The sequence below is a fragment of the Phoenix dactylifera genome, chromosome 4 (assembly GCF_051530095.1).
Source record: "Phoenix dactylifera cultivar Ajwa chromosome 4, Ajwa_hap1_PhDact_Kaust_v1.1, whole genome shotgun sequence".
Classification (NCBI taxonomy): Eukaryota; Viridiplantae; Streptophyta; class Magnoliopsida; order Arecales; family Arecaceae; genus Phoenix; species Phoenix dactylifera.
In genome coordinates this window covers 48,075,412-48,092,215 of record NC_143193.1, presented here as the reverse complement: position 1 = coordinate 48,092,215, position 16,804 = coordinate 48,075,412, and the positions used below count along the sequence as shown (strand labels likewise).

Here is a 16,804-nt window from a genome sequence, read left to right as displayed (position 1 = left end):
TCCCGAGTTTCTCCTTTATGGGTCCTCGTATACCACTCCATGGCCTAAATAAGATTGCCCAGGTTGTAATCAGCTACAAGCTGGTGGAGATGAATCGAGCTTGAATCCAACATCAATAATATTTATCCACCGAAACAATGTTAATCAAATCATCCAACATGAACAAAATAAAGTTTTCGATTAAGAAAACGGAAAATGGGAAAATATAATTTCACAACTAATTCTAGTTTAAAAAAAATCAAATCCATGGAGTCTAATAGCATTAAGCTTAAATTGCAGAATCTTATTAGGCATGGCAAAGTCGTCTCTGCACGAACTTTAGAACTTATTAAGCAAACCGGCAAATGCAATGCATGTTTAAAAATACATTATATAAGTATAAATTAATAATTATATAAAAGAAAATTAAAATGTAAAATTAAACATATGAGACTTTTGTAAAAGAAAGAAATGCAATAGAACATAAAAGATAAAGTAATACATGAAAGTAAGTATATTAAATTAAAAACAAAGATCAAATGCCAAAAATTTTAATAGGTTGAATCAATTGTTAAAATAAGCCAAAAAATAACACTAAGAACTAGAGTAGATCTTCTCCTATTCTATTTTCTAGACGCTCTGTTCTGAAGTTGGAATACAGGATATGTTCCAATGCATCAAAGACCAGCTGGCCAACTGTAGGAAGCAACAAATATATTAAGGTTTCAAAGTGCCAAGATACTCTGATAGCAGATCCCATTTGAAACCATTATCTAAATAGAAAGATCTGCTGTTACTGCCAATTAAGCATTTTATTCTGCTGCTGTGTCAGCATACATAGGATGAGAAGAATTATAATAATTTACACATTCGATGAAGAGGATCATACTCTCTCAGTTGTTTTGATCACATTCTTGATTCTTCTGATTCAATCCTTACAGAGCATTCCCAGTTTTAACTCCACCAGCAGTCACCACAAACAAGATCATCAGTTTCCCCATAGTCATAAAAAAATAAGAGATAATAAGCAACAAAGTAAAAGAAGAATTTGGTTATAAAAGATCAGAATAAAGCAAACCACCTGACAGCTAAAAATAGAGGTTTGTAGCTTTGAAAATCTTGGATTTGACAAGAATGCTAAAAGAAGAGAGAATGCAGAAGATTATTCCTAATATTCAACAACACAATTACCAAACCAGAATCCATTGTCAATTATCTGAAAATACAGCAGAAATTTTCCAACACATGCATTACATGTATTCATGTTTGCTAACAACACCTGATAATTTTTCCAATGTCTGAATACATCATTAGAATAAAGATGTCCACAATATTCCACTGATTCTTAATATTATTCCCTTAACATAACATAATCCATACAGAGAGGAAGAAAGCTCGCTCTGCAAGAACGCTCCATGTATGTAAACATATGTCAGTACAGAACATTGTAGATTCTCATCCATTTTCCATAACAAAATATAATTGTTTAAATGCTGAGGGCTCATAGAAGTGAAAAACAATTAATACAAAGAAAGCTGCCAAACACAGCCCTAAACATATCCCCTAAGCCCAGACCGATACTAGCTCGACCTAATCGGACCATTATATTTGAATTTTAAAGTTCAAAGTTTCTAGCACTCATCTCTAGCCGCCTGATATACTTAAACCTATATTAACAATGATTTTAAGGCATTGATTTCAATATTTAACAATCAAAAAATCATTTAAATTGAATAAATGGAAGCTAGAAAATCCTGCAATAATTCTTTAATATTAATTTTCTTTTGGTGAAACCTCCAACAATTAACTTATTAACCATCCAATGCCACAAGATACTTCAATATGTATTAACAAGATATCAACCACCAAAGTTACTTGCAATCATATACCAGTGAGTATATATCTTATCTACCTAATGTTGGTGCTAACTGAAATCTCGGCCTTAAAAACAGAAAAACATAGGAGACAGAAGGGACAAATTTTTGACATTGTTCCACCCAATGCCCCAAGATACTTCAATTTATACAAGTGAGATACAAACTGATGTTGCATACAATCACATACCAACAAGCATATCTTGTCTATATGATATTGATACAAACTGAAAACATAGATGATGGCAAGTGTAGAACAAGAAAATAAATAATCACACTTCAAGAGAAAAGTAGATCATTGAAACCCAAAATATATCAAAGCAGACATATATTGCCCATTCATCATAAACATTCACCAATGACCATAAACACAGTAGTCATTCCTCTCTCCTCAATCCTCATCTACTGCATAAGCCTTTCACAACTCCCAAGCTTCATATACCATGTGTACCCAGCTGCTACTAATCACAGTCATAATTAAAAACTATTACTAATACCATCATCTAAAACCTAATATTAAGAAGATAACTCCAGAAAAACAAAAATACCAACGGACCGGCCGGTTCACGGACTCTCAAAGCCGAACCGCAGCGGCCGAGTAGACGAACCCCGTGAAGCCGGTCGGCGTCTCCACACGCGTCCACTTCTTGCTCCCCATCTCGAACACCCAACCGCCGTGCCTCCCTCCCTGAGCTCCCTCCCCCTCCGCCCCCATCACGAAAACCCTCTCTCCGGCTGCGGCGCCGCCCATCGCCGCGGCGCACGGGCTCGACCTCAGCATCTCCGGCACCCCCGCCACCGCCCTCCATCCCCTCCCCATCCCATCGTACCCCCTCACACCCCTCCACACATCCACGCACCACAACTCCCCCGCCGCCGCGAAGCACGCCGCTCCGCCGAACCCGCCGCCGGCGTCCCCCACCTCCCACACCCCCTCCTCCCTCCGCCACTCCCCAGCCTCCGCATCGTACCACTCCGCTGCCGCGTCGAACCGCCCCTGGCTCTCCGTCCCGTACCCGCTCACCGCCCAGAACTTCCCCCCCGCCGCCGCCGCCGCCGCCCCCTGGCACTCGTCCCGCTCCTCCGCCATCTCCGGCAGCGCCGCCCACTGGTCGGTCGCCACGTCGTACGCTTCTGCCGACCGGAGCGCGTTCTTCTGCCCGTCGTGCCCCCCGGCCACAAACACCCTCCCCCCGGCCGCCGCGCACGCGAAGAACGACCGCGCCGCCACCATCGCCGCACCCCTCCGCCACCGCCCTGTCACCAGATCCAAAACCCTCACCTCCTCCACCGGATCCAGCGTCACCGGATCCCAACCCCCGACGAGCACCACCTTCCCGCCGGTCGCCGCGCACTGGGCGAACATCGGCACCGGCTCCGCCACGGCCAGGCGGCGCCACTCCCCGAGCGTCGCGTTGTAGAGGCTCAATCCATACACCGGCGGCCGGCACTTGGTGGCGGCAGCGGCCATCTCCTTCCCTTGTTCCTTAACCTCACCGGCGGTCTCCTGATGCCCATTCCCTACAGGGACGAGGGCTTGGACGAGGAAGATCAGGTCCTCCGCGGAACCAATCCTGTCCCGGTGTTCGTAAAAGAAGGGGGCGGTGACCAGATCCCGCCATCGCCGGCAAACGGGACGGAGGCTCGAGTGGAATCGGTGGGGGACTCGGGCGAGGCAGTCCAAAGCTATGTCATCCGGTAAGCCCGGAATCAAAGCCTTCTCTTCTTCTCCTCCCATCTCTCTTTCTCTCTTATTACTACAACACTCTCTCATTCTAATACCACCCCTATCTGTATATCTATTTATAGATTTTGTGGGGTTTACTCTATCTAAATCTGTATGTCTCTTAATCCACTAGCTCTTGATAAAATCTTTCTATGAGTGTGTGGTGGGGAAAGCTTAGGAATGGGAAGGATGGGGTTGGGGACTTGGGGTTTAAGTAGGGAAGAAGTGGAAGGGGAGAGAGGGGACTTTGTAGAGAGTGAGGTGGGGGGAGTGGCGACAATTTCAAAAGGATTAGGCTCGTAGAGGAATCGGACTAATATGAGAAAAAAAATATTTCATTGATTTGCGTAAATTAATGCCTTGGAACATGGGATGGTGTTGGGGGGCATTAGAGAGGGCTTTGGAGGAACCGGCAAAAGCTTCTAGAATCATACGATATGATGGAGAAGTGGTCACCGTGGGCACAACTGAACTCGCTAAGGGACAAAAAGAGTGAGCCGGTGGATAACTATGAGAAAGGAAATTGATCTCTTTTAATCCAACGACCTCTGATTTGGGGAGATAATTATGAGTTTATGACGGGTCCCGACTTACATATAAAGTGGCTAGTCAGAAGGTATTATTTGAGTTCCTTAGTCCGATACAAAAGTAGAGGTAAAAGAAAAATAGGTCCTTTGAAAATTGGAACTTGGAGGATTTTTTGGGTGAGTTGCCATGGGAGTGGGACCTTCTCTTCCTCCCATTGTTGCATGAAATTGATCGTCTTGGTCTAATGGATGGATATCATCATGTATGGTGGGTTGCTTTCATTATCTATAAGATAGGCTAGAAAGAGTAGACTATGCTGAAGGTGCCAAATGGAGGGGGGAAAAGAAATAGAGGCTAGGAGAATTAAAACTATGCTAAGGGTGCCAAATGGAGGGGAAAAAGAAATGCATGTGAAGGTCGTTATGATGGTGACCCTCTTTTGGACAAATTTGGGGACAGAATATTACATTTCGTTGAAAAGTTTATTAGAGTTGCGACCGATCAGTACTTTTTCTACTTAAATTAATGATGATAGTCTAAACTAGCCCAGTATCTTACGCAACTCCCTCTCAAATGCTCGCTTAATGTTTGTTTTATAACCAAGGCTCTGAATCTAGAATATAAATGAAAGATTTATATACTGATGTTATCTCGAAAAAAAATGACATACTTATCTTTGAAGATTTTTCCTCACTATGGCATTCTTTATATGAATCTTAACATTAGATAAGGCAACACTTTAATGTTCTAGAAGGCATGGTTTCAGAGAGAGAGAGTGCCAAGATACATGCTTGGGTTGTATGAATGCTGCTTGAAAGGTTCTAAATCTAGGACTGCTTCATAATAGTATAATTGATAAGTGTGGACTTACTTGATAGGCCATTGAAGCATGAGTTACAAGTAGGTTATTTATGTACTTGGTAATTTCCAAGGACCAATAAAACATGTTGCATTAGGTCAGTTCAGGCACTTGGATCAAGTTTGGGGCTGTGTAATGCCTATCTTTGAATTTTAAGTAATCTGATTTGTTATGTGAGAGAAGTATCTTGGGGCTCCAAGACTGGAAAATGATGAAAAGCAGGAGGCTTGACTTAACCATTGACCTATTAAACATTGGTACAGGGGTTGATATCAGCCAAGGCCTAGGTATAAATTTCTAATGTTTTTTTTCCATCAAAATAAGTGTTCACATACTAGTACATCAAAAAGGTGCCCACATACTACGCAACTACAGGGGAGTCTTGACTTAAAATAACGTTATGAGCCAAAAACAAAAAAACTTAAACTACACGCGTCCAAATGGAGCTCTCCATTGGTCTGAACTCTGAAGGGACATGCATATGGATCTCCATTTTTTATAAGTAGAAGAGTTGAATGGTGGGCAAAATAGCTAACCTCTCAGCATATGGCTGGAATTCTTTAAACTGTTACTTTTGAATACAGACGGAGATGGTAGGATGACTCCTGTCTTTACTTGTAGAAATTGGTCTACAGTCTACACCCAACGACTTAGTCTATTAAATTGAGGAAAGATGGATTTTTTTTTTATAACTAAAACCAACACTCAAAGGGAATAATGAAAAATCAGGATTTGTGCCTAATTAATCAGTTTTAGCAGTAAAACTAGATGGTCATGTGCCTGGGTGTTGGCCTTCCATATAGGCGGAAGTTCTGAGGAGCTAACTTTGATTCTTGCTAGTTGTTTGGGAGCATTGTATCTAGTCTAGTATTGCTCGATGGGAAATGATATCTGGATAAGATAATTATGACTACACAAACCTTTTGGATAGGATTTTCTTGCTGATATAGAATCTGTGACGACTTCACAGCAATGGAAGGTAAGGAGTATTCTTGAAGGCAAAGATGGCCCACATTAAAATTTCTATCTATAGTTTTTGTTACCCGATTGCCCACATTAAAAGTTCCAGATGCCGGACATCACAGTGGGGATGCTGATGCAATGCAAAGTTAAGTGAAAATTTTTGAAGGGAAAAGCAATGACTCGGTCTGCATAATCCACTGTTCATAAATTAGTTAGAATGTAGAACGGAAATGATGCATGGTGCTATATTTCAAAATTAGTAATAATAATTTAAGCATTGAAGGTTTCATGTAGCATTGCTTGTTAAGAATCTATTTTGCTTATGAAACCATGTCTCTTGGAAGTTTTGCATCTTTCATGAACTATTTTTTCCCTTTTCTTTTCTTTTCTTTTCTTTTTTCCTTCCTTAGGGAAAGACTCTTCCATCTGATGCTGCTCAAAGTGGGTCATATATACTAATCAAATGTTTTCAGGGCATTACATCTGAAAAGAGACTTTGCATCTAAATGGACAAAAAGTGCATAGGATAATAGCCAAATTCTAGATGATTGTGGTTGAGGGGTACAAGGTGTGCTGTCCAAGTGCAGCCAAAGGTGCTAAGGCATCACACCATTGGTGAGGTCTAGGTGTGCTGTCAACTTTCATAGTTTATTCCATCCATCTTGTTACGAAACTTGTTTCTTTGGAAATTTCAATGCTCATTGCGTAGATACAACTTCTATGTCATTTGTTTACTTAGTTTATTTTTGGTTGTCTGGTTCCCATGGTGAAATGGTCGGCTTTTGATCTTCCACGGCATATATATTCCGGGATTTTTTTTTTCTTCTTTGTTTTGCACTTCTGATCAAGATGCCACCAATCCTTTCACATAAATAATATCAAAATTTCCCATGTTAACAAAGAAGAGATGTGACCGTTAGTTGCATGCATATCATGTTCTTTAAATATGATCTGTTGTAGAAATGATTACAAGAAATTGAAAATTTTAGATTGATTTAATGAACTCCATGAGTTTTAAAGATCTAGTGAAGGTAAATGGAGTAGGCCTATACATTATACGACGTTAGCCTTATAAGGTGTATGGATTGATTTTTTCCTTTTCCTTTTTCTCCTTAGATGTGCCAATAACTAATTTCTTAGCCTTTGCTTGGGTAAATGCTTTGTTTTCATGAACCAAATTATGGTCCTTTCATGTGATCCTACATTGATATCTCATGGTAGATACATAGGCAAAAGAGGGCTGATATAATTACTGAAGAGCGAAGACAAGTTGGAGGGTTCTCATTCAGTCAAGCGAGACAGTATCCCTATATTCCCACACATAAAAAGTTCATAAAGGAAAAGAAGCTTTGATTTGGAAAAGAAATCATTCATGTAAGCTCCACATTATGAGAAAAGGAGCTAAGTTGAAGCACAACTCCATGATTTCATAATAAACACACTAAAATATCATGTGATTGAGAGTACCACAAGTAACTTTACAGGAAAGTCATGAGTAGATATATGTTTTGCACTATGAGATAGGATACTATGTGGCCCCAAAACACAGATAAGTAGGAGAGGTTAACCTATATGATGCACCAGAAGAAGGGGCATCAGAGGTAGTCCATAAACAAAGTTGTATTCTTCTTCTAGGATCTTCTAGAAGAAGTGGGTTGTGGTCCAAATCATAGTAGGACCCGGACCAAGATATTGGGTTGAGATGTTCTTGTCCTGGCCGGACCACCCTAACTTTTCTATTAGAGTTCTCAGCTTTCCTGCTTTCCAGCTTTGTGCTGCGATGACAGGAACTCCACCTTTTGGAATCTAGCCCTTGGATAAAATAAAAATCACATCATCATGAGTCCTACTTTAATGGCTTCCTCAGAAGATAGGGCAAGAAATACTTAGAAGCACCACAAGGTTCCTTTTTTTTTTTTTTTTACTTTTCGGCCCCCACTTTGGTTGTTCTAGAAGGTCACGTTTTGGCATGTGCACTAGTGCTGAAGTGGTTATGCATTGCAGGCATGCAGTACTTTTCTTGATCCTGACTTGCAATATAAGGTACAAAGTGGGAGGGAAATGAAAGTGTTGCACTTGAAAACCTTTGGGACTCCTTCAACACTTCCTTTCTAGAGCAGTTAGAAGGCGCCACCTTTCATTGGTGGAAAATTAGTAATTGTGATCATAGCTTCCATCTTGTAGTCTATGCAGTTTGAGTTAATGCTCGGCCTAATTATTATTGTTATTATTTTTAATGAGATAATAAGCTTTGATGTCTGGATGTACAAAGTCTATAATTCTTGGACATTAGGGTTAATGTAACAATTCAGGTCCTCGTTCAAAAAAAAAAAAGTAGTCATAATATCTTATTTAGTTTTTTTTGGTTCTATATAAGTATCCAGAATCTATCTGGTGCATATTTGATATAGAATTAGACACATGCCAGCAGTACGAGTTCTCACATATTTTTCTGTTTAAGCTTTAGCATTTTTTTTTTTTTTTTTGCTAGTGCGGGTCGATCATACCCGGCGAGAGCGGATAGACCCAATAAAGTCGAAAAATAAAATACCTCGGAGTGCCAAGGGCAACTCCCCATCACCAAGCCATAAGGTGTCTCCGGAGTGACAAGCTACAAACGCAGCTACCCAATCCGCAGCACCGTTACCTTCACGGTAAATATGCGTGGCCTGAAAGGCCCATCCATCCCTCGCCATGGCCCAGATGTCCCGGAGCAGGGGATGGTCACACCCGCCACCCCTCGGACCCCCCTGGATCCAACTAATAACGGTGGCTGAGTCGCCCTCCAGGATGATAGACCTAGCCCGTAGGACGCATCGGGCATAGCGAACGCCCGCCCAGGCTGCACTCAGCTCCGCACATGGAACCGAAGTATCAAATAATTGACTGCCACCAGCAGCCACGACCCTAGCAGACGGATTCCGAATAACAAAACCCGCGCCTCCCCTCAAACCACCATCCAGAACAGACCCATCAAAGTTGACCTTAAGAAAACTCGGGGGTGGGGGTTCCCAGGTGAAAAATACCGTACGGGATACTGCCGAGGCAGGGTGGGAACCCCAGATGTCCCGAGCTGTCAAGGTCCCTCCAACAGGACTAGTATGACACAGCTCAGCCGCCCGAGCGCAAGCACTCTCGACCACGAATCGCAGTGACATGCGTCGTTCACCAAACAGGCGAGCGTTCCTGGCCAGCCAAATCTGGTAGGCAAGACAGCTCGCTCGAATAGCCGCCTGACGAAGCACTGGGGACCCCGATCCCTGACGCATGGCCTGTAGGAATATATTCCTGCATCGCCATAATACTATAAGCTTTAGCATTTTTACCAGGCTAAAAATGAAAATCTATTCAAATATAATACTATAATCAGTTTATAATGGTCCACCCAAATAGGTCTATGCTGCGGTGTTTTTTTGTCCATATTAGCCATGGGCAAGATTTACTTTAATATCATTGGTAACAATTTAGAATCTTACTTAAAAGAATTAGCTAAAAAATATTATTTAATTTTTAAAATTTTAAATTTGTTCAGTATATAATTAATATGGAACTAAATATATATCCGTAATAGATCCGTATATAAATATGCGTATATCCATCTGGATACATGTTTAGTCCAATATTAAACATGTACCAAATAGTCCACATCAGATGGGCCATGCAGGCCTTGATTCTGTTGTTTTTTATTATTTTTTAAGCTTGCCATGCGCAATGATGGAAGCCGGAAGAATCTAAATCTTGAACCACATTCACAGAACCATTTAATTCTCTGACATAGTATCATGCCAGTTCATTAAGTAAATCTCAGGTTCGCAGATGCATTATGTCTCTTATGCCCTCAGTCTCACATATATTTTACATCCTAAGTAGGCTTATTAATTAAGTCGTAGTCTCCTGACGTGGATAATGGAAACAGATACAGCTAGGGGCATAAAGGGCTCAAGCTCATTTTGTAGTCAAGTTGAGCTTGAGAGCCAGCTCATTCAATTTCAAGCTAAACTTTTTGCTGCTCATGAACAGCTCATTTAAGAAATATAGTGAAAGCTTAACATTATTCAAGCTATATTTTAAGTTAACTATCTCGATTATATCTTACTAATTTAGTTTAAATACCAGTTTACTTTACATAAGTCATATTGGTTTGTAGTAAATAAATATAATTATTACATTTAATAATTAAAATAAGATATAATATATGTTTATATATATATATGTATATATGTTTGTGGACTTTCTAAAGTACCTTTGGACACAGTAAAATAGCTCTGAAATGTTGGAGTGATGTGATGACTGATGAAGAAAGCAACATACATGAACGTGAACAAAGGGCCATGATGACCTGCTGTGTATGATGTATCATGGCGAGGTGTGGGACCCGCTCATCCTCATGGTCTCATGGATGATGTGGACGGGCCCCATGAAGATCATACCATGTGATGAAGAGTCATTTCAGAAAGAAAGAAATGGACACTTTAACAGGGCCCAAGGAAACTAAATTACGAACCCGTCAAAGCCGGCAATGGGAGCATTAGCTTGAACGGTAATGGCTTATAAAACGGAGAAAAAGGGGCTCACGGCAGGGCATAAAGGGATAGCAAGAAGACTCCAAATCAAGTCTATGCGGAGGTACGGTCATAGTTGGAAATAATTTACAAACCCTCCTTTAATCTGGATAAGTTATATTTATAAAAAATTATTTTTTATCCAATAATTTAACAAAATATTAGTCAAACTATTAGTTTTAAATAGAATCTAAATATCATGATAGAAAAAAAATTATAAATGGTAAAAAAGATAGCTTTAAATAACCTAACAGCTACTCAAAAATATAAGACAATATGTGTATCCTTCTCTCCACTTACAAATAAGTTCAACTTTTAGTATAAGGTAAATGGTTTTACTAATGCCGTTAATTTAACCGAATGTAAGTATAGATTTGATAAATTATCAAATATAAGTATAATAAATGTAAATATCAACAAAAATTTGTTATTTATTTAGTATTTTAATTGTAAGTGCCGGCGGCAAACAGCTTTTTTTAGACTTGTGGAAGCATGTATATGCATGAACCTTGCCTTTATAATCCATAATTCATTCATGAAATACTTCTCCACATGATGGTTGACTTTTTTTCACCTCCTTGTATATAGATAAAGGTTTACGACTAAATGAATACCAAGATTTTATGATTTTTAATGATAATATCTTAGAATTTATGTGTTCTTGATAGAATCAAATACATGAATAATTAAGAAGAAATATAGGGTTGAGTATAAGCATTCACATGCCATCTAATCTAGCTTGTGAAAAGTCAAGATAAAGCAAAGAATCATAGGCAGTAAAATACAGGCCCACAATCAATCTCATTAGGAAGGGATTCTGCAACACGATTCTTTTTCGCACACAATATCATATATTATAAAATAGCAATGAGGTGGTGAAGTATATGATACGGCAACGTTCATGCCGGATATAAGCTTAATTGGAAGCTGCAGCATGTCAAACTTAAGCAACCTTACAAATAACCTAGTAAAAATGACAAATATCTCTTTAACTTTCTAAGAAATCCTTCGATATGGATGAGATTTTTGGCATGGACCAATACTTAGTTCACTGAATATGGGACCAAATACCACCTCTATTGTTTTCTGTTGACCACATACAATCTTGCAGTGATAATATCTGTGACAATATTTGTTTAAAAAAAAAGGTAAAAAAGGAATAGGTCAGAGTTGGAGGAAAGGACCACCAAAGCCTAAACCAAAAAAAAAAAAAATATCAACCTAGAAAATTTACATGCTCCACTAAAGCAGTGGAATATGACAACCTTCTTCTAGAAGGTGATTTTGGCGCAACTTGTAGTTGTAGGCCTTTATTTCCTCAATGATTTGTGCTTCCATTTCCAAAATCCCTGCCATCCTCTTAAAAGCTTATCTATCAATGAAAAAGATTCCATCACTATTGGCCCAACTTAGCTAACTCTTGTTTTTGTTCAAAGAAGTTGGGAAGTGGTCACTGTAGTTGTGATGGAGTGCAAGAAGATTGGACCTCTTCACTGGGCATCTGCACTAGTCCTTATTCTTAGCAACAAAGTAGACATCTAAACAAAATTAAATAGAATATTATAGAAGAGTTTGATTGAAGCTATCCTTATCTCGAGAATGGTCCCATCGATAGACTGGGGCTGCATAAATTTGACTGGGGCCATCAATTATTTAGAGGTTATAAAGCTAGGTTTCTTATTTTTATGAGAAGATGGATGCTGTAAGTCTGAATCTGATAAGGTTGCACCAGAATTTTTATGTTATTGCTTCTGGACTATTGAAGTTCTTGAGACGTCAGAACGCACAAGATGGGAGAGTTCGTGTGACCTTCAAAGTCTTGTGTATTGGATGGAACTATCAGAATTAAACAGCAACAGCAGTGGAGGAGTTTGTGTTTTCCTGTTGATGGTTGAAAATTCCTGCCAATCACCTTCTCATAATTGTAGACTGATTGTCTTCTTGCATTTTCTTACTGGCTTTATAAATTCTAGAGACAATTGTGATGATTGTTAGATGTTTTTATTTTAGTAGCCACAAACCTAACTATAACCGGCTATCCTTCGAGCCATGGCGAAAACTAGAAAAACAAAATGTTATTCCAGAAGCCACCATCAAGAACAACTTCGAAGCAGTAAAAAAACATAAAACGCCAATCAATCAAAGTTTAAGATGTGTGAACATATGGAAGCATCGATAACAATTCAAGAATTTAAAATGGCAAAGGAGTATGTTTATGGCTTGAGAAATTGTAAACAAACAGTCTAGTGATGAAAATGTTTTCTCATTGTCAGGATCTTGTAGGTTTCACATTGGAAACCACAAGGATCATTGAGAAAAGGACAATTAAGCAACACCAAATGAGTCTATTGTGCTTATCGAAAGAATTTTAGAGCACAAAAAACTTTTTTTCTGGCTCCACGGATCGACACAAGTAGCATGAGTGGTCTGATTCAAAAGGAAATTCTAACACAAAGTTTCAACTTTCTCATGGATGTGTTTTCGATCCTTATTCCATTTTGAAGTTTCTTGCTATACGTTCCTAGGGTATGATTTTTGGAAAATGGAAATATAACACATATTTATTATAGGACTAACAAAGAAAAACACATTCATACATTTAAGCTTGTATTATATCATACATTAAACAGCATTAAATTAGATGATATAATTATTTTAAAATTTTAAAATATGCTGTTCATGGCAAGCATTGAGAGGGGAAACTTGGTTGCCACTTTGTAGAGGGCCTAGACTGCACTCATTTTGTTACACAAACTACGTGACAAGCTAGCTGTGTACCAAAAAAAAAAAAAAAAAGTTTGGTAATTGCATTGGCCCTCAGCACTGTTGTTAGTGCCTACGTGATCTTAATCAAATGAATTCTGTCGGCATTTAAGACAAGCCGAATCAACAAGGAGCTATGAATTAGAGGGACAAGACATTGTTTCTATTGGACTTTTCGAACATTGAAAGAGATCTAATGAATTATTGTTCTTTTTTTTTTGGGTGAACTCCAATAGTTAATTGTCATGACATGAATGATGAGTTCATTAGTTTGAATGAATGATTCATTTATTGATTGTCCCTTAACCTCTCACGGGTCCTCTTCTTGGAGAGTCCATCTTTCTCCTCTTGCATAATCTGATAAGGACATGATTAGTTGAAAAGAAGAAAAGAAAAGAAGGAATCTTTCTAGCTTTTGGCGGAAAAGAATGGTATTTACGAATTTATCTTGATTGATTTCTATTTGATTAGCATGCCATGCATATTTGATGCTGTATCTTTTCATTGGTGTAAGGATTTATCTCGTTGAATCCCACTTCCTATTTTGTTCCTCCAAATTGTTCTTGGCTTGGATCTTGAAGAATATAATGTTTATTTTTTTATTTTTGATTAAATTCATTTGATTCGCGGTAATTTTTTTTACTGAAATATTGTTTCTAAAAAAGATGATTTCTTGATATATGATGTCTAAAAAAATAATTTTGGCATATTTAGTTGGTCATGGAAAAATAACATTTCAAAGTCGCTTATGTTTAGTTGAATATCTATTTTTTTGAAAAAGTTGTATGAAATACCTATTATACTCTTAATAAAGAAAAAAATCCTACCCATAGATTTTGATGACTTAAAGGTACTTTTAGAAAAAAAGACCTCAATTCTCAACCAATGGAAAAGTAGTTTTCCATGTTTCCAATGAATTTTTTCTCTTCCATGAAGTACGGAAATCTTCTATAGAAATGCTACTTTTCCATTTCTCTTTTGTGAAAACTCAAATCAAATAAAAAGTATTCAATTGTTTTCTTATTGACCATACTTTTCTCTCTTTCTTTTTTCCACGAACCAAACGTGTCCTAAAAGAGAGTGTAGAACTAAAAGAGAAGAGGAGCCACGCGGGAAGATTCATGAGAATGGACAGCTTCCTAAAATATTAAATGAAGAAAATTAAAACTAGATATATCGTATGAACTTGTTCATCATATGCATAGTTAGATTATCTTTGGCATCCCTTAAATGATCGACTTCCAGACCTTCAGAAGGTAGGAGGAAAGAGTGAGCTAAAGAATGTAACATTTTACCGCCCCTCAAAATACAATTATATTTCTTGATCAACATATTAAAATGTTTCTATATCAACACAAAAACTTTTTTTTTTTTTTTTGCTAAAACAAAAGGAGGGGGAGAGAAAACCTCACCCGCGTAGCAACCCCCACTGGGCCCCTCTTCCACCAAAAAATGTTCGATGCGGGTAGAAAATTTGCTCAACACAAAGACGCTCTCACACACACACAATTACAAAGCGACCTTCAATACATCCAGCCATTCACTGAAAAACCATGTCCTCTAGTATAATTCCATAAGGTCATCTAAAAGGACAACTCATATCAGTTTCAGCATTGCATAGAATGAGTGTGAAGCTAACATAACCTTTGACAACAAATAATTAATAGAAGGGTAGTTTTTTGAGGAAAAGCTTTGGACAACACACTTTCATTAAGATGATGATAATAAAGGAAGCCAGTTTAGAGTTTAAAACCTTTTTGTAACAGTGGATGCTGATCAACTGCTAAGCTGATTAAGGTACGTCCATGCCTCGCATGTCCCATAATTCTAGATTACGATTTCATCCAACATGTTAGTCCACTTACCAAATAGGTTCGCATCGAGCTAGGATCTCTTCAACAATGACTCTCTCAACTCAGTTGGCTACAATTTTTCTGAGTCGATCAAGAAATTATGTATTTTGCTATCTTAGACCTGTAAACAGCAGCAGAAATAGCCTCCCTGGAGATGTGATTCATCTCAAAACACTTCATCAAGTGTAACCAATGCAAAGCATGGTTCGACCTGGATAAACCTCAAGCAAATCATTGTCAACCCAGTAGTATATTTTGGGATAAAAAAAGAGATCATCTCATGGTTGAGGCAATGCCCAACAGTAGGGCCCTCTGAAGTAATTTACTATGTGGATGAATACATGGGATGATGTAAAGAAGATAAGGAAAAACTAAAGCACAAGAGAACAAAGAAGAGGCGTGGGAACAGAACTAATGGCTAAGGTGACGAAGTTGCCAGGCCGACCAAGCCAAGGGTGGAAACATGCGCCACTGATCAAGTCTTTTGAGAAGACTAGGAGAAAGAGACCGCCGGGTTGCAACGTTTACGGGGTCACGGCTCGTGATGATGCCATCTGTGGAGCTTATGGACAGAGGATGAGAAAAAAGGGGCTCCAGAGTCGAGACATTGGATGTAGTGCATGGCGTGAGACTGGAAAGTCTCATCAGTGACAGGGGAGGCAGTGTTTATATATTTGAGGAGGAATTCCAACTTGCTGCCTTCGGTGCTTGTCAATATCAATATGGTGGTGGTCATCATCCATATGTTCATGCATGCAGTGAAGCATAAACTCTTGGTCCAACCAATTTATATATATTTACCAATTGATCATTTTGGTAAGTATTGTTTATTTATATATGTATATATGCATATATACTTCATGTCATAGTCAGTGGTGTGTGGATCTATTCAAGTTTAAAGACAAATGGCATAGTTATTTAATATGGTTTAATGTTTATGGGGTCCTCTTAGAAGTCAACTATGAATATTAGCAGGTAAAGGAATTGTGTGAATTGTCAGGGCCTCTAAAAGTTAATCACAAACTACTAGCTATGACTTACAAAACTATTTGGAAATTAGATGCAAGAACATCTTGGTTTTGATTGAAATTAGATAGTAATAGCACAGGCTCATTCATTAGGGAGGGATCCATTTTTTCATGTGTGGCCCCTAGAATCATGAGCATCAACTCAATAAATGGCTGTTTCATGAACTTTTTTTCTCCTAAAAAAAAAGAATGTAAGATCGCGATACCGAATTAATGTCCATGCATGTGAGATGACTGCTTCTTTTACGAAATTCTCAGGTCAATGGAGTAGAATAAGTACTTTCTCCAAAAAAAAAATGAAATAGAATAAGGATAACTAATTTTTAACGAAGTGTGCTAGAAAGCAAAGGAGTTGACAGTAATTAATGAAAAATGCTGAAAACTGATGAGGATGTCATCCGATGTGAAGTGAAGATCCAAAAATAAGGGATGTATATAAGAGATTTGATTTTAAAAGCCTTTACATGCCTTTTTTAATGGGTAATGAAGGGAGCAAAAACTTCCACAATTTATTTGGATGATGAAAGAATGTCTACAATGAAAAGAAAACAAAAGAAGAGAGGGAAGTAGTTACAAGAAGAGTACTATGGAGATCATGGTATCAAAAGAGACAAGCAAGAGAGTACAAGATGTGAAGACTAAAAGTCTTTTTTTTTTTCTTTGAACAAA

The 16,804-nt window shown here is 38.5% G+C and overlaps 1 protein-coding gene across 1 annotated transcript; it reads right to left on the bottom strand.

Annotated features, from left to right (window-relative positions):
• Positions 1-2,166: 2,166 nt before the first annotated feature.
• LOC120113132 (F-box/kelch-repeat protein At2g44130-like) lies at positions 2,167-7,961 on the bottom strand. Its single transcript, XM_088720260.2, has one exon. It carries the CDS (start codon positions 3,625-3,627, stop codon positions 2,428-2,430), a length of 1,200 nt encoding a protein of 399 aa, XP_088576386.2. The 5' UTR covers positions 3,628-7,961; the 3' UTR covers positions 2,167-2,427.
• Positions 7,962-16,804: the final 8,843 nt, after the last annotated feature.

Coding starts and splice junctions, on each gene's coding strand:
- LOC120113132 (XM_088720260.2), bottom strand. CDS start 3,627: ATGAGAGAGTGTTGTAGTAATAAGAGAGAAAGAGAGATGGGAGGAGAA.